General features: G+C 40.7%; 1 protein-coding gene across 1 annotated transcript in view; it reads left to right on the top strand.

Annotated features, from left to right (window-relative positions):
• COL25A1 (collagen type XXV alpha 1 chain) overlaps window positions 1-21,789 on the top strand; it is a 526,117-nt gene that overhangs the window by 354,133 nt on the left and 150,195 nt on the right. The window contains exons 8-9 of the mRNA XM_019533963.1: window positions 14,845-14,871; window positions 15,036-15,062. Coding sequence (XP_019389508.1) covers window positions 14,845-14,871; window positions 15,036-15,062 — 54 coding nt within the window. The remainder of the gene's footprint in view (window positions 1-14,844; window positions 14,872-15,035; window positions 15,063-21,789) is intronic.

The raw sequence follows: 21,789 nt of genomic DNA on the forward strand, positions 1-21,789 counted from the left end.
TGAGGCCTGGCAGGGGTCCCCCCATGGTCCCCTCTCCCTTCTCCAGTCCCACCTCCCCCCTCCACTACTTACTAGCTCCAAATCTGGCTCCAGCTCCCTGCTGCAGCGGGCAGGGACTGCCTGAATCATCAAAGCTCTCCAAATCTTTTGATTTGGAGAGCTTCGAATCAATTTGGACCTTTTAAATGGTCCCCTGATTCAATTCGGAGATTCCGCCACCGAATTGGGCTGAATCTCCTCTGAATCGAATCAGCACCCGAAGCTTCGCACAGCCCTATTATTTATGTGTTTGATTCATTGACTTCCATGGGATAATTTTTTAAAGTAGTGGCTAAAGGGTCCTTGTTAAAATCATAATTAGAACTGGGACTTCCAGACTTTGTCTGTTACAGGGATCTATCCTGCTTGCTTAGTAATTTGCCTGAGGTAGATTTCTGCTGTGTGAAGTTTTTCACTTAACAACCATAGTTATTGAATGAGCCAAGATACACTGTTTCAAAAAGATGCTGTGATTTATTTACACGATGGTTGAAGTTGCAGCATTAGTGATGACGGGAGGAACAGATCCAGAACCTACAGAATGGGTAAAGTAGGGTGAAAAGGGGTTGGTGCAAAAATTCACTGCAACAACTCTGCATGATGTTTTGTCAAGCAAATATACAGTTTTTCCATGTTTTAGCATACCCAAAGGATGAAAAGTTTACCTAAATTCTGAAATAATTCCTCCACTCTTTGGCTATGGATATTATATTACAATCCCAGAAACCTTTCTATCTCTTGGGCAATATTTTACAGAATATTTGTGGTTTTCATATTAATATTTTACTACTATTGCCCTCCCAACTAGTTGTGATTTATGTAATAACCTACCACATCTTCTAAAGTCACATTTTATAGTAGTATTTGTAGACATTGCTAAAAGAATATCTAATTGGTTTTGGTTTTCTTTTTCCTTGAAAGAATGGATGTGCTGTACTTCCTAGAAAGATATGGGGGGGAAAATATTACAAGATGGGATGAAATACAGTTCTTAGATATACCAAAGTAAAATCAAAGTAACTCCATTAATACAAGTGCAGAATTTGGCTTCCAGATTTTTAAAGGCCTGGGTTAAGAGCTAAACTCTAAAATACAGTTTAGTGTAGCTATAAAACAAGTTTCTTGCATAAGACTTTTTAAACAGAGAATAATCAGTTCAGCTCAGTTTTACAAATTTCATATTCTTTTGGCTTCATGTTTTATGTTTTATATATTTGAGAGCAGAAGTGGGCTGAAAAAGAAGCACCTGGAAGTTAATTGCAGATTTTAAATTAAATTAGCTGTTGAATCTCCAGTTAGTAAATCTCATTTTCACACTGGGAAAAACCAAATGGTCTTGAAAAAGTTATTTGGAATCTTAATGATGGCCACAATTTTCAATTTAGCCTTTACTGTGAGATTAAACAATTATTTCACTTAATTATGTTGTATGGAACTATTGGTAAATATTGATATGTGAATGGTCATTGATGATCTGCACTTATTTAATGAAGGATAGCTCCTAGTACAGTCAGGTTCACACTACTCTAAATTTGTCCTGCCTGCCTTCAGAATAATTATGTTATTCAGTGTTTGTAGTTCTGTCTGTTCCTCAGAACCGAAGATGCTAAAAATCAACCCCTAAAGTGACTGTTTAACAAGGCACTAAAGTTTCTGTTAGATCTTTGAGCATAAGCCCCAACAATTGCTGACTTCCTGGCTTGCTTTCTCAAGTGAAGCTAAAATAATTAATAAAACATAACATTGTGCACTACATGTGCCTAAAATATCACAAAGCCTGTGCAAAGAGCTATTTGCACATTGTATTATTAGCAGTAAATGGAAGAACATGCCAACTGAGAAAATCTGCAAAGGGAAATGCAGAAAAGTTTTAAGAGCAATTCCATATCTACAAAGACCTCAGAGGAAAAAGGTTTAATGACTTTGACTGGCAAGAGGTATAATTTTGCAATGTTTAATTTTTATTGTGTTGGGAAAGGGCTTCCACAATTCGTGAAGTTTTATAAGCCCTAAATTCCAGTGGACTTGATTAGTCTTCCTTTTAAGCCTCTCTTATTTTTCCTTTTTGGATTTCCGAAGGACTTTTTTCAGTACGAGAGTATATAAATTGCTTCCATAAGGCAGCACGTTGTGATCAGATTCAAAGTATCAGTATCCAGTAGGCTTTCTTAGTCCAGAACTCAAACAGACATCATACTTTTTGGAAAACAATGGCTTTGGAAGAAAGACATAGTCATATAAAACAATACCAAATTGTGCTGTATCTATTGGTAGTCTAATAAATGGGTAAAATTAGCGTCCTGTTCATTTTTTCTCGCTTTTCCTACTTTGTTTCATGGCCGCTTTAATCTTCAATGCAAAAGGAAAGGTGTAAAGTCTGAAGCTATAAATCTGTTTATAGCTATAACTCCCTTCCCTGGCTTAGTAGAGTTTGACACTCTAATAAACACGGCTATGTGGAAAAGTGGGACAATGTGCTTTGATAATTCTTTGGACAGTACAAAGCTCCATTTTATTGTAAATTTCAGGCAGACTTTCACTCTCTGCTCATTGTTCCTCTCTTTTATTTTATTTATTTATTGGTCATGCAGGTTTACAGCTGGTGAATTTATTGTTCTGCTCCCTGAGTTTGTGTGAAAATATCTGTTGACTACAGTGAATATTTATTAACTGAATAATATACAGTTTTTCCGAATAATTTATTAACCAAATGATATATAATGGCCTAGTCAGTTGCATTTTCTTTTGCTAGTGAATCATATCAACTGCCCATGACATCCCAGAAATATCTTTGTCTAGTGTTAGAGGACACCTGGAAACTTTTCCTCACCCATCCATGTTTGCAGTACTATATCATTGGTCATTCTGTTATTCATTACTTAAAAACACTGAATTGTTGAGTGAATGGTAATTTCAGAAATACAGATTAGATTGAAATTCCATTGTGGGTACACATATTTATTCCCAGTAGAGGGAAGATATGGCAGGGAGAAGAAAAAGAGTGCCCTGGGGAATTCTTTAATATATGGATGGATAGGACCCCAGCTTCCATTTCTTGCTCTGACAGTAGAAAGGAGAGACTGCATATAAAGAAGGGAAAATTCTTTAGTGGAAGAGGGAAAAAAGGGGGATGCTTTATGAATAATTTGGAAGAACAGGCTGTCATCCACCTTGTCTTTAGATAGTCGAATGCGGAATGGGCCTATTGGCCACTGTCAGTAGTGTTATATAGCGGTAGGTAGCAAACTTGCTTTATGTCCCAGGTCAACATTTAGCTACAATTGTGATCTGTTGAAGGGAAGGAGGGAGAGAGGCATGTATAGTGGAGGATGATTATGGCAAAGTACAGAGAGACAAAAACCCCAAAGCTGAATTTATTCAAACTTTACAGGTTAGTCTAAGCTGCTAGATCAATCTGATAAGCAAGTAAACGAACCTTCACTTTTAATTCAGCCACATGTCTGCAGTGGTCTGACCCAGAAGCCAGGGGGTGCTAAAGCACACCTCCCTGCTGGGCTGGAGCAGACAGCTTGAGCCAAAGCTAGCCTGCCCACCCTGCAAGGAGTGGTTTGTGCGGAAGGTGCAAAGCATCCCAGGATGCTGGGGGATTATGAGTTAATTTGAATCTGGAGGGGATCTGGGACAGAAGTTCAATAAACAGATTTAATCTGAATCAGTTAAATCTGATACTACATCCATCCAGGTTTATCTTAAACTGGTTTGGGCCATTTTGAGAGTGGTTTATGAGCACTGAACTTCTGTTGTGTTACAGATTTGAACCAGTTTCCAATCACTTATATCAGTTTATATGTAATTTCAGTCCCTAGCCTATGAGGCCTAACCCATGTGTCTGATTTAGCAGCTGAACTTCAGGATGCTTTTCCAAATCAAATCTTCAGTACTGAGGTTGATGACTTGCTGTATTGTCAGTCTGAACATTCAAGTTTCATAAGTCCCAGCCTCAAAAGTCACAAAATTTAGCTGAAAAATAAAAATAATACATTTTGGGTTCTTTTTGTTTGCCTTATGGTTTCTGAGTCTGTAGGATGTACTTGACTGATGTTTTCAAACTCTTTTCTAGGCTGATGAGTACTAAACTTTATTTTAAAAAAAACCTGAGATTTTCTTAAAATAGCTTAATTCCAGGAGCCATGGAACGACCAAATATCAAAAGTCTCATTCTATGTGGTTTAACAACACTGGCAATGAGATTGGCTTTATTTTTTTTGGAATATTGTATCAGAGTGATAAAAACTTGAGACACATTTACAATATTTTGATTACTAGAAGCAAAATCATAGGCTTGGAGGAAGAAAAAGAACAAAAATTGGACTGATAATAAGTGGAATGTTATGCTTGACTTGAAAACTGTATCATTGCAGATGACCTGATGTACATTATCCTCCAGTGCCTGAGACCTTGTCAGCTCTTCGATACCTGGTTTATTTTGAGATTTATCCGCTTTAAAAAAAAAAAAACAATTGTGCCTCTGTGTCTGCATAGCTAGCTTTCGAAATAATCTTTGACCCAGAGAAGTTATAACTGAAAGGTCTTATCATCAACTATATTTTTCTGTCACCTATGTGACTTTGGTGTTTTCCATCCATTTTCCAGGAAACAGTTGCCCACATACCCAAAAGATGAATCAATGTGGTTATACTTGCAGCAGCTGTGGATAGTATTGAAAATGACTTCTGATTTTGACCCCAGCTATTACCTCCAGGTCATGCATGAGGCACATCAGAGCTTCATTGTGGTTATCTTCCTCATAAAAATGACCGAAGTCTACAGGGCTGTCAGCACCTTCACCACTACTACACCACTCAAACAAAGCTTTAGATGCTTCGCTGAACTTACCTATTGTTCCTAACTCTTTCAGAGTTTGCCTATAAAATCTTGTGATTTATTTTCATTTTATAATAAGGGTTGGGATTTATGAATTCATTGTATGAAAAAAACACACCAGTGGAACAAAAGATGATTTGTACATATATTTTATGCAATGATATAAGGTACAAGTGCAAAGAAGTACTTCTTTCTGAACACTGAGATGACAGCTCAAATTATTTTTATTGGGGAAGTATATGCATTATAACAGTCGACAAATGGCACGCAGGAGCTGTCTGACTTTATTATGGATTAGAACAAGGGTGTGCTCTGCTTCTGCTGGTCCAGCTAATTTTTCTGTCATTATATTCTTAGCCATGCTGTTATTTTTGTGCAGTAGGTTTACTCTAGAAGCTTCCTGCAGATATTCATCTAAGTCTAGTTCATAAGAGACTTAACCGATAATTCAGACCAACCTTACACTTGACTGGTTGTCTATATTGTTGGATGGGCAGGAAGATGAACTGGGCCAAATGAAGTGTTAGCATAAGTGGGAACAATTCTCCTTTGCACCTGAGGCAAATTTGATCCTTGACCAATTCAAAGGACAAGTGCCCTTATTCTTTCAGTGTCATTTGCATTGTTGTTTGTGGTTTTTCAAGGAAAAGAATGAGGAAAAAAGGAAGGGAGCTTTGTCAGATAAACATTTGTCAGATAAAGGGGAAAGAATTCAACAAAGATCAAGCCATAGCACCATGAGGGGAATCTGAACATCATATTATAGCTTGGTTCCTAATTATGGGACTAGCTGGAAGGATTGTGAAGAAATTCTGCAGTGAACCACCAGCTATTTTATAGCATTCTGACCGCTTTGTAAGCAGTCTTGTAAGACCTCAAAGACCAACAAATCCTGGTCAAAGTATTGCATAGGAATAGAAGATGCATGGTAAATTAGGGCTATTGTAATGGAGGTCTACTTTTTCCTGGCATGTTTGGAGAGACTGTAATTTGCAGTTTAAGAACCAGCAGTATGTAGTACCTCACTGTATTCTGTACACAACAGTGTAAAAAAATGTCAGGTTTAGGTGATATTACATCCAAAAGTGAATTGCAAAGAATTGTTTATCCAGGATATGTTATGCAGCTCGAATTTAAATCTTTGTTTGTATACACTTGAATAGGGCTTATTGACCACTAAGTCGGGCACGAATAATAGCAAATTTGCAGACTTCTTTTCTGTACTGGAAAGCTGTAACAAAGGCAAACTCCACTGAAGCAAGGAAAGAGGAAGACAAGGGGAGGAAAGATTTTCCCCTCTCTCCCAGGTTTCAGGATAACTTAGGAGACTCCCAGAAGGGAAAATGAAATGTACAAGAGGGGGTGACTGGCAGCTTTGCTTAATATGTAGAAACTCTGCAAATCCATTTGAAGTTTTTGAGAGCATTAATAAATTTGATCCAAGGTGAGAAGCTGGCATTGTGCATTAGCAGACTTCGAGTTTGGCTAGACGCATGGCCAAATTTAATGAAGGCCAAAACCACACGGCTTAACATTTCAGAGCTTGCAAAGGGAGACAAGAAAAATAATAGTGCAGGAAGTTTAAAATGATCTTGTAAGTCTTTTCTTAATACAACCCTAACATTGCATCTCGTGATTCAGCATATCCAGTTTTATATTTTACAACAGTTACAGAATTTTTGAGAGATTAATATAAACTTTTTTTTTCAAAGCCATGGAAATCTTTTGTAATTTGGGACAGTAAACAGACACCAGGAAAACGATGAAGGAAGAAATATCTTTCATAATGAAATGGTTCCTTGTAACCTGCAGAAACTACCTTTCATCACTGAAACAAAACCTTCAAAAATAAACAACATTTTATCTTAACCTACATAGCATGCTATATTTTCATATTTTGTGGAAATATGATTGAATGCTAGTGTTTCAGTGATGAGAAGCTACATGTAATAATTCTGTTAGGTTCAGGGACAGCTTCAGATTCGGGATGTGAAAGGTTAAACATGTAAACAATAAGTATAGTCATACTAGTAATGCATTACTGGTTAATGTTTAGAGCAGGGCCCAGTCTGGCAGGGAAGGGAAGTGGCATTGTGCTTCAGGAATAGGAAGGCGGAAGAGCAGGCAGGAGGGAGGGAGAAGCAAGAAAGAGGGGAGGGGGAGAGGTGAAGGAAGACTGGTACCCATAGCTTGTCTGCTCCCTCCCTTCTAGTGCACCAGCAGCTGCAACTGCCTGGGAAAGCCCCTGGCCTCCTGCTGCCACCCACAACTTCATGTGGACTGTGTTGTCTGGCAAGGCTTGCTGCTATCTCTTCCCCCTGTCAAAGGCCCTGGGAAGTGGCTCCCAGTAGCAGTTATGTCCGAATGGGTCTGTGCATAGCCCCCAGGTCCCCACGGTGCACCAAGTGGGCAGCTGCAGCCCCTCCCCAGCAGTGGCTCCCCCACCAAGGACTAGGTATATGTTATTGGTTAACCATTTAATTGTATGTGTTATCGGTTAATTGGTTCACCGTTTTCTGTTAACTGGCAGATCGGTTCTGTGGTTTGTATTGATGCTGCCTCTTGGTTTGAGTCCATCTGTTGTTCCTGTTTTGGTCTTGCCTCCTCCCAGGCATGTTTTTTTTACACGTTCATTGTGAACACAGGAACCAATATATTTCAATAACAATTGGCTTGTATTGTATTTTGCCCAAAATATAATGAAAACATAAATTGGGGATGCCTTAGATCAGGAGTGGGCAAAATGTGGCCTACCAGGCCATTCTACCCAGCCCGTGGCCCCTAAAAAATTTAGTAAATTATTATTTATCTGCCCCTGGCTGCCTGTCATTTGGCCCTCAGTGGCTTGCTAAAACTCGGTAAGTGGCTCTCTGCCTGAAATAATTCCCTGCCCCTGCCTTAGGTCTTTCACACCAGCAGCCTCAATTATGCAGGAATCGTTTTGGGCCCATGGGGGGGCAACTGTGCTAGCTGAGGTGTAAGGAGGAGGAAGGGGTAGGAAATAGTATCTCCACCTCCTCCCACAGGACGTCTGTCAGGGAGGCAGCTTTTTTTTAACACTGAAGTTCCTGCTGGAGCCCTGCTGCTGAGTATCTGGCACTAGACATGTAACCTGGGCCCAGGGCTCTGTCCTTAAACCTCCTCAAGAATGTTCCTGAGCTGCAAGTTATCACTTTTTCCCTATGACCATTACTCATTATACTAAACTTCACTCAAGTCTCATGTTTGATTTGGGGCCATAATGTAAAGACATACCTTATACTATAAACATGTATGGTGTAATGCTTCTCAGGCAAAGATATAGACTAGGAAGATAATTTGATATACAGTGAAGGAATTAAAGGAGGGACAATGACAGAAATAAAGGCTGGACTAGCTTCAAAAATAACCCAGAGGCACAGTCAAATGTACTTGTAAGACTTGGATAATTTAAATACTGGCTGTTGACAAGATGCTGCAAATATATTTATCAGAGGAGCTCTACTGGTGGCAAGAGCTCTCAGGGGTAAATACAAAAATGAGCACCTATCAGATAACATACCATAAAATAGTGTCCATTTGACAAATCCCACAGACCTAACCCAGAAATCCTTCATTCCCCTCAATGGGGATGTTGCCTGAGTACAAACTTTAGGATATGGCCTTCTGTTTTGTACTATCCCAGGGATGGCCAACCTGCAGCATGCACAAGTGGCACAGGTGGCTTCTGTGTGTGACATGCAGTAAGTAGACTGGAGAAGGAATAGGCAGCACAGCATTAGATAGGGCAGGAAGCAGAAAACAGCAAGAAGCACAGAGCAGGGATCAAAAAGCAGAACAAGATTGGGCAGAGGAAGGAGATTGGAGTGGCATTCAGGGAGGTCGAGGGGCTAATTTGAGGCATGTCTTACAACCATGTTGGCCTCCACTGTACTATCCTATTCTGCTGCCTTCCTGCTCCTTCTATACCTATTTCTAATACCAAGGATGGAACTCAGGAATGGAAATTCCTTGATTTCAGTCAAGATGCCAAGAAAGAAACACCTGCCATTTATCTTGAATGTAGAAATGTAACTTGTCTCTGTGCTAACGGGCAGTGGCAGCAGCTGTAAAATGTACTTGACCCTCACTTCAGCTTTGTTCTTAGTTGGCAGGTGCCTGGATGCCTTTCAGTCTGCATTAAAACACCCTGTTTTAAAAAGAGCAGTATTTATCGCGCAATTGTCAATGCAAATTTTGCATGTGTTTGTGATTTACGAGGTCTCATTGATGCCAAATGGGCTATAAACCATATTTGGAAACTTATGGCAGTCTGCAGTAGATAATTACACTTTGAGAAAAGAGCCTCTGTTTCCAGTGAAAACACTGTAAAGTTATTTCAGAAATGTTCTGACCTCAGACGTTTCATATAACTACATAAAATGCTTTCACATTTGTGCAGCAGCTAGAGGCCTGATCTCTGCCATCTCACAAACTAAAGTACAGAACTCTCCATGGGAAAAGGGCAGGCCATCTCTGCTAACAGCCTTTAAAGTCAGTAATTTGTTTTACTCGTGTATTTCATTGAATACATGCTCCTAACAAGAAGAAAGAATGGAGTTTGGGGGGAAAACAAACCCTGTGCAACATTCGCCCTCCCTTAAACAAGTCAATCCCCTAATTCTCACCCTACCCACACAAACATAACTTTGCCTCGTGCCGACAGACTCTTCACCTCCCCCCTCCAACATGCACACACTAATAACATCCGCAGTAAAACCTGGGGAGAATTCCTGAGCACAAATAGAAAGAAAATGTCAGGAGCTGAGGGTAGAAGGGTTTTTCTTTAATAAGATCCCAAACACTAGAAAACAGTACACTTGAAAACTAGAAGTGGATGAATATGGCCATAAAACTATTACATGAATATTCTTGCAGTGAAATGCCATTGATTCCCTTTTCTGGTAATCTGGAGAGCTATTGTTTGTTATGTTCAAGAATGCTGGGGGAAAGCATAAGCACTATGAATACAAATGAGAAATATTTATGCAGGTATTCACACCAGAAATGCTCTGGGACTATTTTGAAAAGCTGTTTTTAAATACTCGTGCAGTCAATTTGTTCAACACTTGTGAATGCTTGTGAATGAGTTGTAAGCAGCCAGGACGACCCTGTTATTTATAAAAGCATCCAATCAATAGGCCTGTGTGAGTTGGCAGTGATCCGATCCGGCTTCGGATCTAGCCGCTTCGGATGACCGCAGTCCAATCCAGAGCTCCGGACCGGGTTTCCACCTCGATCCGGCTGAACCTTCGGAGCCGCCTTGGAGATCCGGCCATAGGGTATAATGGGGGAATCAATGAAATATCTATACCTTTATTGTTTTATGTCCAGGTTGGATGAAACTTGCAGGGGTGGTAGCCTCTGCTGAGAGCATGAAACCTGCCAAGTTTCAAAAAGATTAGTGCAGGAGTTTGGGAATGGCAACTATACCCCAAATTCTTGAAAGCCAAACTCCTGTCACGGCTGTGTGTTACACCACAGGGGGGTGAAACCTGCAGGGCTGGTAGCTCTTACTGAGGCCACAAAGCCTGCCAGGTTTCAAGGAGATGGGTGCAGGGGTTTGGGGGGAACTGCACCTCAAGCTGCGGACAAGTAAAACTGGTACCATGGGTGACACTGCGTGTGTTAAGGTGCAGCAGGGTGACAGCTGCAGGGATGGAGGCCCCTGCTGAGGCCACAACGCCTGCCAGCTGTGGAGGAGATGGGTGCCGGGGGTTCTGGAGCCCTGCACCCCTAGCTGCTGACGGGCAAAACTTGTGCCAAGACTATCTTTGTCTTAGGTCAGTTGATTGTCTGTATTGATTCTTTCTTCTCTTCAGCCTGGTTTTGTAGGTGCTAATTGCTGCTCCTTGAGTCATTATGTAGCAGCTAGGTCCTGTGTATTGTGCTGGTCCCTGAGTGAATCATGACTGATTGATTGGTAACTGGGAACACAGCAGCATTGCAGCCAGGCCTGCAGTAGTGTCTGGCCTCCCCTCCCGAAGACAGCCACAGTCAGTCCCACAAGCACCCATGGCACCAGTTCTGCTTGTTCGCAGCATGAGGGGCAGTTCCCCCCAGATCCCTGCACCGATCTTCTTGAAACTTGGCAGGCTTCCTCAGCATAGGCTATCACTCCTTCAGTTTTCACCCTGCTATGTTGTAATGCCTAGACGTGACATGAGTTTTGCTTTCAAGAATATGGGGTGCTGTTCCCCACAAGTCCCTGTACTGCTGTTCTTGAAACTTGGCAGGCTTCATCCTCTCTGCAGACTCTACCACCCCTGAAAGGTTCATCCAAATTGGACAAAAAACAACAAAGTCATAGGTATTTTATTGTTTCCCCATTAAACCCGATAGCCGGATCTCTGAGGTGGCTCCGAAGCTCTTCGGGAAGCCGAATGAGGCCAGCGCTTTGACCTGGACATGCTGCTTTGGACCCCAAAGCATCTGAAGCTTGTCTGGATCCGAAGCTCTGTCCGAAGCCTCCCACAGAACCTACCAATCAGGAAAAGGATAATGCCATGTAACTTAGGGGATCCATCTTGTGGGGCAAATGCAGATACTCATAGCTATTAGTTCAGTCTTACACAGGCATCTGTGAAAAAATAACCAATGCGCAAATATTATGACCTGTTTATAGATCATCTGCAAAGAGAAAAGTGGGAAAAATTAACTGAATAAGTTATTCATAACAAGTAGTTCAATCAGCTCTATTAAAAACCATGGGCATCACTCATTCATGCTACCAGAATGGTCTAGCAGAAGGTCTGCTAGAGACAAGATTCCAGTAGTGTAAAGGACTTGTAACTTTAGCTATGTCAGAATGAGTTAACTGCTTGCTGCTGGCAGTGGCTGGAAAATGCTCGTACTGTAGCATCCTTGATTCAGCACATTCATGCTGCCAATAGACTTTCTATGGAACACTGACTAAACCAGAAGTATTCTACCTCCTCCAAAGGGAACCGCAAGATAGGGTTGTAACAGGGAAATCCTCTGCCCTTTCTTAAGGAGAAGACCTTTGGTTTTCAGGGAGCCTCACCGGCACAGATAGTATAATATACTGTGGGTGTGTCTACACATACAATTAATGTGCTTGAATTTTCTGTGCAGAAAATGCAGGAACATGCAGAAAATGCAGGAACATTAAGGCATGAATCTGCATGTGCACCTACATTGGGAGCCAATTGCACTGACAGGTGTGTTGGGGGGTGTCCCCCTGCAGCTGATTTTCCTGACCTGCAAGTGCCAGGGTGCTTCTCCTGGTGCCCTTACTCCCCAGCTGGTGCTCTCGGGGTTGGGGGGGGGCACCAGCAATCCTGCCTGCCCCCCCCCCCCCACTCGTCACCTAAGTGGGGAATGTTGGCTGTTAGGAGGTGCATCAGTGCTCTCAGGGGGTGCACATGTACCCCCTACACATCACCACTGGGAGTGGGGGAGGAGCAGGGCTAGAGGAGAGTGGCTGCAGACATGCAGCTGTTTCAAACTGCAGCTGCATCCACCAAACCCCATGATCCAACAGTGAACATCTGTTGCGTCTGAGGGATCACTGTAACTCACAGTGCTTTCTCTGATGTGCTATGAGTTACAGTGGGGCGTATCCCTTCTGTCTGCTCCTTCAGTTTGCTACTGCCTCCTCTCCCCTGCTCCTTATGCCTTCCCCAGCTTGGTTAGATCTTGATCTGGGGAAGGTGGGAGTGTGCTAGCCTTCCCATTCCCATTCCCAGGAGGATTGGAACAGCAGGGAAAAGTCTTCTCCCCACTGGGGATTCCAGTATCAAAAGCAGGCAGAGGGCTTGTGGCACCCAGGAGCTGAGCAGATGGAGCAGTGTGGCAAAGCCTCCTGCTGCTGCTTACTTCTGGAACTCCAGAGTGAGAAGCTGGCAGGGGGCTATGCTTACTCCCTGCATTGGTCTCCCAGTTTCTGGAAGCTGAGAGAGGGGAGCAGTGAGGCACAGCTCCTTCCCTGCCTCTCAATTCAGGGACTCTGGAGTAGGAAACAGGTATGGAGCTCGTGTTTGCTCCTCCCCTCCCAGCCTACAGGAAAGGCAGGAGCAGCTGCTCCCCTTGCCTTCTCCATTCTGGGGTGTTCTCAGTCTCTGGAAGGCATGGGAGCCTTCCCCATGGTTCCATTCCTCCTGGTCCCTGGGAGGAGTTAAGACATAGGAAGGTGTATAGAACAGATGTTAATTCTCCCAGGCGAAACTCCTGGGAGTTTCTACCTAGTTTTAGCTGGGTTATTTTTCTCCTAGAATGGACACTTTTGCTCCAAAAGAAAAAGCTGGAACATGTGTGCACTTGTGGCTTCTACTAGGAGGGCAGCAATTCTCCCAGTAGAAAATGAACATTTGTACATGGCCCAAGGCCATGTTGCTGCTTCCTGAACCAACCAACAGTGCTGGTCAGCTGTGGAAGGAAATGTACTATTTTTCCCTGATAGGCTTGCCAGCAGACTCACTCTCCCGGAATTCTGGGGAGCTCTTAAAACTGAGCAGGAAATTGGATACAACAGGAGCTCTCAAAGGTTTTTGCATTGTAGACTGCATCTTAATAGCCAGTGTCTCATAGACCTTCTCCCCTCCCATTTGTATTCATGCAAACCATCTCCAGTCTCACTTTCAATCAGGCAGTATATCCTTGTGTACATGGAAAAGTGACATTAGGACTATTCTGTGTTATTTTTAACTATGCTGTTGGTAACACCAGCCTCTGGTATCGGCTCTTGTTTCTTCTCTTTCTCTGACTGTGGCAATGAGCTCTAGCAGCAGGGGAAAGGGGCGAGTCCTCTTTGTTTCCAGCTGCTTTTAATGGTGCCCAAACACTTATTTCCACTGAAACATTTGGCACTCCATAGAAAAAACTGGAAGCAGAGTCAGCACCATGTAATCTGGTAGAAACTGATCCACAAAGCACAGCTTGAGAGGTAGTAGTCTAGAAAATTGTTTCTGAAGTGCTGCAGAACAAACAAGCTGGGAACTTGTTCAGCAAGAAGAGACTAAGGAAAGAACCTGGATTCCCACCATAAACAGTTTGTTTTTCAGGCGTTTTAAACATAATTATTCATTCTGAAAAATCGTATCAGGCTTAATTCTTGTAAATAATTCTATCACATAAACAACTCTATCTTGATAGTATGCCACAAGACTGAATGTGAATTCTCTGTTGCCAGAGATCTAAATCAAAACATTCTCTTCCACAGTTGCTGTCTTATTTTTCATGTATTATTCTCTAAAATTCTGAATTTATTAAGCGTGAATGCTAAGAATTAGAAAAAGACCTCGGAAAAAAATCATTACCAGATACAGGATAAAATCCAGCCTTCTTTTATGTCACTTGGACATTTATACACCTACATTTCTGTCCCACAATGCACCAGAGATCTGCTGCTTTGGAGCAGACTCAATGGAGTCTGCTCTACACGTGAGCTGACACACACTACGCTGTGCTGCATGCAGTTGTATAAGTGTCAAAATGCCATTCAGCATGCAGAAAATGGTGGTGGTGAGCTTTTGAAGTAAAGCACCTCTGAGGTGTGTTAGTTCAAACATGTAGCAATGCAATTTTCTTTGTGCTGACATGCATTTCGCTGCTTATACAATCATATGCGTTGCAGCACCAGTCGCTTTTCCATGTAAAAAGCCTCCCCTCCCTCCCAGACATTTTGCATTGACTTCAGTAGGGCTAGGATTTCATCGATAGTTTATATGTCTGTGAATAGCCCAGTTGAATACCTTGTGCCTGATGGAACTAGTTGCAAAAGTAACCTCATGGTAACTGCTGCTATACCTTTGCTAAACCTGGCCCCAAAATACTGGCAGTTTAAAGACCAAAAGCCTGGGAGAAATCATGATGTGAGGGAGAGAGTTTGGGATCATTTATACCTGCTTGTTATATCTCTAAAAATGATTGTTGAACTTCCTTTATGCCAATAATTTTCTGATTTTTTTTTCTTTTTCTCAGGGTCCTCCTGGTCCAAAAGGGGAGAAGGTGAGTAAATGTTCTGCGAACATATACAAAATAATGGAAACCCCTCCTGGTTTTAACAAAAGATGCAGTTTATTTTTTCGCAATATAATGTGAAATTGTGTAAGAGAGTTGGGTAGAACACAGATGCTGTGTTAAAACTATCATCTCATCTTTCCACTTTGCAGGGAGATCAAGGTGATCAGGGCCCTCGGGTAAGCATCTTAAAAAAAATGTTACACTTCCCCTTCGCTGAGTAGGCAATTAGTCTTTAGCGCACAACTAAATTAAACAGTGTCTTAGCTAATTCTGCTTATTAGCTGCATTTACCCTGCATGTTGTAGTAAGTGTCTGCAGGAGAACAATACCAAATATGACCAAATGATGTCTGAGAAGCATTTAAGTTACAATAGCCATTATTACCAGCCTTATGGAACGTTCAAATATGCAATTTCTCTTATGGATGGAAAAGCATTTCACAGTGATTTTTCTCTGCTGTCTGGCTTCCCTATGCAAACTTTCCAGTTTCAACAGCAATGTAAAGATCTTGCATGGGCTCCTGCAGTAGAGAGGGAAGGTGGGTTCATGATCAGTTAGGGCCTAGATTTTCACATAAAATGTATTCAAAATTAAACATTGTATAAAAATATGATACATAGTTCTTGTCAACACATCTATGTACTTAATAAGTTGAAGCCTCATAAACCTATTTCAAACACAGAACACCATTTAGAGCTGGTAATGGAAACATACCATGAGTTTATAAATATTACATTTGTTTTACTTCTAAGAATATAGCGATGAACATATTGTTACATTGGCAGTCCCAGCTTGTTCCCTTTACATCTGTGCTTCATTATACAAATATTTGGATATACTGTTCCAATGATACAGAGGATCTGTTCAATAGTAGATTTAAAACAGCATGTGAATTTTTCTGTCAGATTTGTCAATATATTTTCATTTTAAAGTAAATTAAATCCTTTGAGGTCATAACATATTTGCTTACCATTATTGTTGTTGTAGAGTCTATAGGCTACATTGTGCTTGATGATATCCAAGCATATAGTGGTGCCATTCTAAAGAGCCCAAAACCACATGAGACAAGACACAGCAAGAGGAGTTAACAAAGAAAAGAAAAAAATGAGGGAAAGAGTAAGGTGCAACAGTTAAAACAAGGCGGTGTTAAATGGACCAGATGTCTATATCAGTTTAATGGTTGTGAATAATTTAAAGCTGATTTTTAATTATAAGGAGATGCAATAAATTGTAGAAATACTCATTGGCTATCTACTTTAGTTGTTTTTCCTATAGACATCAGGGTAGAAGTAAATCTAGACAAAGATCTTGAAAGAGGGCAAGGTTGTGTCTCATCAGCTATTTTAGCAAGGCTGTTATGTTCATGGCATAGAAGGATGTGCAAAGAATTCTGGTAGGGAAAGTAGATGTTCAGGCATTCAAGGCTTGAGATATTTCTTAACAATCTAAGTAAGCTGCTGTGACAGAGTGGTATTGTGAAGGACATTAAAGAGGTGAGAACAAGGATTTGAATATGATATTGTAAAGAAGGAGAGTCAGTGGAGGGAAAGGGTTAATATGGTTAGAACAGTAGGTGTATTTGAGGTCTGGAGAGGAGACAGCTGGAAAAGATAAGACAGGATATGATCAGAGTGGATGAGAGCTTTGGGAGAGTGGAAATGGTATCAAAGAAATGAAGAGATTTTAAATGGCGAAGAGTGGCTGAGGCAAAACAGAGAGTGGAGTGAAAAAATATAAGAGAACTGAAAAGGGTTTAAGAACAAAGGACTTGGATTTTTCCAGACTGGCCCAGCTGTTTCGGAATAAGTTCAGGCAAAGGAAGTAGGAACGGGGATTTTAACATTGTTGCAGCAATTCAGTCCTGTGGCTATTAAGTGCAGTTTCAAGCTGTGTACACATGTTCAAGTGACGTGGGAGAATTCTCCAGGGTTTGCTCTTCTAGTAGAAAAACTTGCCTGGAGATGCCTAAACAGAGTCCCTGAAAAGCAGAGAGCTGGGAGAACTTGCACTGCTGATGCTGCACAGCCAGGGGAGCATATCACACATATCAACATGCTCTGCAGGCTCCTTCAGTCTGCCTGGTAACAGATGGCAGCAGTGCACAGGACAGCCCTGATTGGCTGACCCAGACTGCCTTACAGGCTATGTCTTCCTGCATTACAAGGAGGGCAGTGTAGAGGGTGATGTTGTGTTCCATGCTTGGCTGAAGAAGAAGAAGAGTCCAGCCAAAGTAACACTCTTTTCCCCAAGGGAGGAAAAGAGGGTGAGAGCAAAGCACCGTGGGATGCTGGAGGACTGTGCTGCAGCTTCTCTCAGACAGATACGTTGTATGGACATTCTCTCTTTCCAGAGAAACTCTCCCAAGAGTGATTTAACCCTGGTTGTTCCTGGGTTAGTTTTCTGCTAGAGTGTCCATTTTGGCTTTGGGAGACACTCCCCCCTCCCCCCCCAAACATCTGTACACATTGATAACTGAGCCATCAGTCTCCCAGGTGAAACTGAATGTCTGTATGTGGTTTTAGTCTCAGGAACAAAATAGAACATCCTGGAGCTGGTTTCTGTATCTTATTTTACTAGCTTAGTGCTTGCAGGGAACAGCCCAAACCCTGTGGTATCTCTGGGGCACAAAAAGGATACCTCTTTTGCAACCTTGCCCTTTATGTTAGGATGTAATGGGGTGGTGATATGGGAGTTAATAGAGTACTGACAGCATCGGGAGATTCTTGTTCTGCAGAAAGAATCCTCACAGAGCTGCGTAAATCATGGTGGTAGCTACTTTTCATATTCAGGCTGATGCTGAGTGGCTGAAATGCACACAGGAATTGGATTCAAGAAATTCAGTTTTAAACATATTAAGTGAGGGAACACTTAGATATCCAGTAGAAGACAACTGTGAAATTGATTCAACTTCAGGACAGGAGAAAACAAATAAGTAAGGAATGGAGAGGTTGAGGGGGCAAATCTTATCTTTGCTGTATCGATCCTATTTAATTAGTTATTTAATTAGTTTACACTATAGTCAGGTATTTCATTTAGATATTTATAGTTTTAATTTGGGTTATTTTCAAAGTTTAACCTATTCTTTCATTACCCTTTTTTTTTTTTTTTTAAGTATGTTTGGATTCACTTTACAGTAGCTTCCTCCCTCTCATTTACTCTCCTCCCAGCTTTATATATTTTAAGAATACGAAGTGCTAAAATACTTTGGAACATGTTATTTTTTTTCACCATATTTATCTTTTCTGATGACTGTCTTCAGGTTATATATGCTCAGCTTGCTATGACGAGGGGTTTACCACGCGATGAATAGAAGCTATATAAATGTAAATCCATTATTTACTAAAATGAAGCTAAATTAATTTGTTCCTGCTTGGTTTCCTTTGCCAAGCTTTTTCTACCATTGACTACGTAAAATAGATATTTTAGTTGGTGCCACCATACTGTTTTCTGTTGTTCACAGAAGTATTCTGCCAGAAAAGAATATCAGAATGGCCTTAACCTTAATATTCCAAAAGTGTTGAGATAAATGGAATGCTTTCCTGAAAGTCCTAGACATTTTCAAGCTAATTCATCTTTTGAAGTTAAGGAGTCTGCAGTTTTCTGTTTTTCACAATTTTTATCAATTGCTTTGAAACTCATACTTGCTTTAGCAAAGGTTTTATTGCTCTAAGTCAGTTTTGACTCTTTGAAAATTAAAAACGGCTTTTAATCTTTGTAACAACCACATTCTTCCTCCAGATATTTTGACTAGTAAAAGAAACCAAAAAGAAAAAGTAGAGATCTGCCAAGTCAAAATGGGACTCATGAGCTGGCAAAAATATCCAGTGAAATGAAAAGGAGGACTTTGAGTGTCATCTTCATTCATTGCTTGTACCTGAGACCAGAATATTTTGCTTTCTGTCCTCTTGCACCTTGTATTTTGATCTCTTTAAGTCTTGAACATTTAAGGTGCTTCTTGCATTCATAGGTCTAGAGCTGCTAAGAAGAAAAACCAGTATTTTAGAGTTTTGCATGCAAGCGATGGTAATAGCATGCAAGAGCTAAATATGCTAGACTTTTTGGAAAATACAGTTCTATATAGTTACAATAAAATAGAGACTGCATTTGATTGGAACATCTGGCTAATACCATTTGGAGGCTTAGAATTTCTTTTTGTGGAACTATATATTACTCTATGCTTGTTTGGGTATAGAATTAAAGTGTGTCTGTACATGTGCTCCAGGGTAAGGGATAAGGACGTTAATTAGAGCAGCTCCTAGACAGCCGCTTTAATTAAAATGCCACAGTGTCATGTGTATTAAGTGTTCCTCATTTCAAAATGGCCACGGGGCACTTTAGTTAAATCTCATTAGATGAGTTTTAGTTAAAGCACTCCTGAAGCCATTTTGAAATGCGGGATACTTAATACACATGATGGTGAGGCACTCTGGAGCGTACAAATGAGTCTGCTCTGATATGTTCTAATTAGAATGTGTCGGATCATGTGTATAGGCACCCAAAGGTTCTTGCTGAATGAGAAGTCCTCCCATGACAAGTAAAAAGAGGCACAAAATGAATTAAGTCTAAATAATTTTTCTGTTTCTGTAGAAGATGTTTGTCTTATGGCATGTCTGTAGAGGTCTGCATGACTGTACCCAGCGCTGATAATGAAAATTAAAAATGATGCCCTTCAGCCTCTGGACAATTAGAATAAATGCTGATGCTAAGCCACTGCTCAGTTCCAGTTGCCCAGTTCTACTTCATTTTAAAGCTACTGGATCAGAAAACCTTTGAAAATTTCTTAGTATAAGAAACCTTTCCACCTTTTGATTATGAAGGATTTATTATCCAAGCAGAGGTTGTACCCTACTTAATGAAAGTAGACCTTGAAAAGTGAATGTACAGAAGCAAAACAGCTAGTGCACAAAATCTTGCAGCTTCTCCCTTTTAGTTCTGATACATGAGAAATATAGTGTTTATCAGGTCTAAAAATCATCAACTAGCAGCTGGCTCTAAATTAGTTTAGGGGTCTAGGTGCAATAACAAGCCACCCAGGAGCCATACTTAGCTATTTTCATAAAATTATTTTTTCCTCGTGGTGTGTTTAAGTCAATTTTTCTAACAGCTGGGCCTGCACAGAACTGATAGCATCTCCAAAATGTCTTCAGCAGGAGAGATTAAATTCCAGAAAAGAAAGGCATTCAGAAGTTTATTTTATTATCTTAACCTTTGTTGACTTGAATGATTAAACAGATTCTTTGCTCTGTTAAAACAGTTAGGCCCAGATAGTATTGTAAGGTCCTTATTTGCTTAACCCTTACCTCTCCTCACTTTGTCTTTAATGAATTTGATGCCTATTTACTGCTGTATTATGACCCAGGAAAGAGAGTGAGCCGTGGTGCAAGAGATGTTTTACAGATGCTGTACATCAGTGCTGGAAAACCATTTTCTTTTCTTTCAGTATCACCGGAAGTTGGCACAGTGACAACACCTTCATTAAAATTAAAATTTGTACTGTTTATATATTAAAATCAACGCACCTTTTTGCCTGTTGCATTTTGGATGCTGTTTGTAAAGATTTTTTATAGTGTTCCATATTAAACTAGAACTAACTTTTTTGAAATACCCCCTAATATTCCATTTGTAAAACTGCCTCTCATATATGTAGTAGCTTTCATAAATATTTTTCCTGTGAATATACAGTTAAACAACCCTATGGGACCTGTCTTGCTTCTACAGAACTAAATACCAAGCCTATGTTGAATTTATTAGATTATTTTTCTATTTACTTTTTGATAGTGAATCAGAAAACAGTAATTAGATGCTGATGAATAAACCACTGGTTTTAAACCTCTTTAACTTGCTTTTAAACCATCTTCTAATGTATTTCCATTAGAATACTGACTTTCTCCCTTTTGATGTCATTGTGTTAACTTAATTGAAAATAAGATCAGTCACCAAAAAAGAAATTACCACAATATATAGTGTCATACGGTATCCTGCTTTAAGCAGTGTCGAGTGCCCAGTTCTTTAGGGCTAGAGACAGAAATTACACACAAACTGCTATAAGTGATCGGAAACCAGTTCAAATCTGTAACATAATAGAAGCTCAATGCACATAAACCGCTTTCAAAATGGCTAAAACCAGTTTAAGATAAACCTAGATGAATGTAATATCAGACTTAACTGATTGAGGTTAAATTGATTAATTGAACTGTTGTCCCAGATCCCCTCCAGATTCAAGTTAACTTGCAGTCTTCCAGCTTCCCAGGATGCTTTGCATCTCCCCCAGAGGGTGGGTGGGCTAGCTTTGGCCCAAGTGGTCTGCTGCAGCCTAGTAGGGAGGTATGCTCTAGCACCCCCCCAACTTCGGGCCTGGACAACTGCAGGCATGTGACTCAAAAGTGAATGTCTGCTCACTTGCTTATCAGTACAATCTGTGGGGTTTAGGCTAATCTACAAAGATTGAGTCAATTCAGCTTTTTAACTGGGGCCTTTTGACAGTCTGTGCTTAGCCCAAGCGGTCATGAAACCACTGCCCCTAACATCGTCCCTTGAAGTGGGGCAGAGAGGATTATTGTAGGATGCTGAGGGAACAAGAAACTCTGGGGCCTATTATGGTTCACTGTACAGATATTACATGTGGTGCTACAAAACATAGTGCTACAGAGAAGTTCCTGTTTCATCCAGGAAGTATTGTAGTGCTTCTGCCATAAAGGGGGCTCAAAGTTTTCTCTGCTGGACTTTTGTAATGCTACAAATGTAGCATCTGTATATGGCCTTTTCTATTTTAATTTATGTGGCTTTAGGTGCAGTTTAAGTTGAGCCAGAAATAGCCATCATTTCTCTAGAATAAAAAGTATCCACATGAGCAGAAGTAATACCATTATAACTATGTCCATTTTAGAGTCACACTTTATGCTG

The sequence above is a fragment of the Crocodylus porosus genome, unplaced genomic scaffold, assembly GCF_001723895.1.
Source record: "Crocodylus porosus isolate Cpor-Errol unplaced genomic scaffold, CroPor_comp1, whole genome shotgun sequence".
Taxonomy (NCBI): Eukaryota; Metazoa; Chordata; order Crocodylia; family Crocodylidae; genus Crocodylus; species Crocodylus porosus.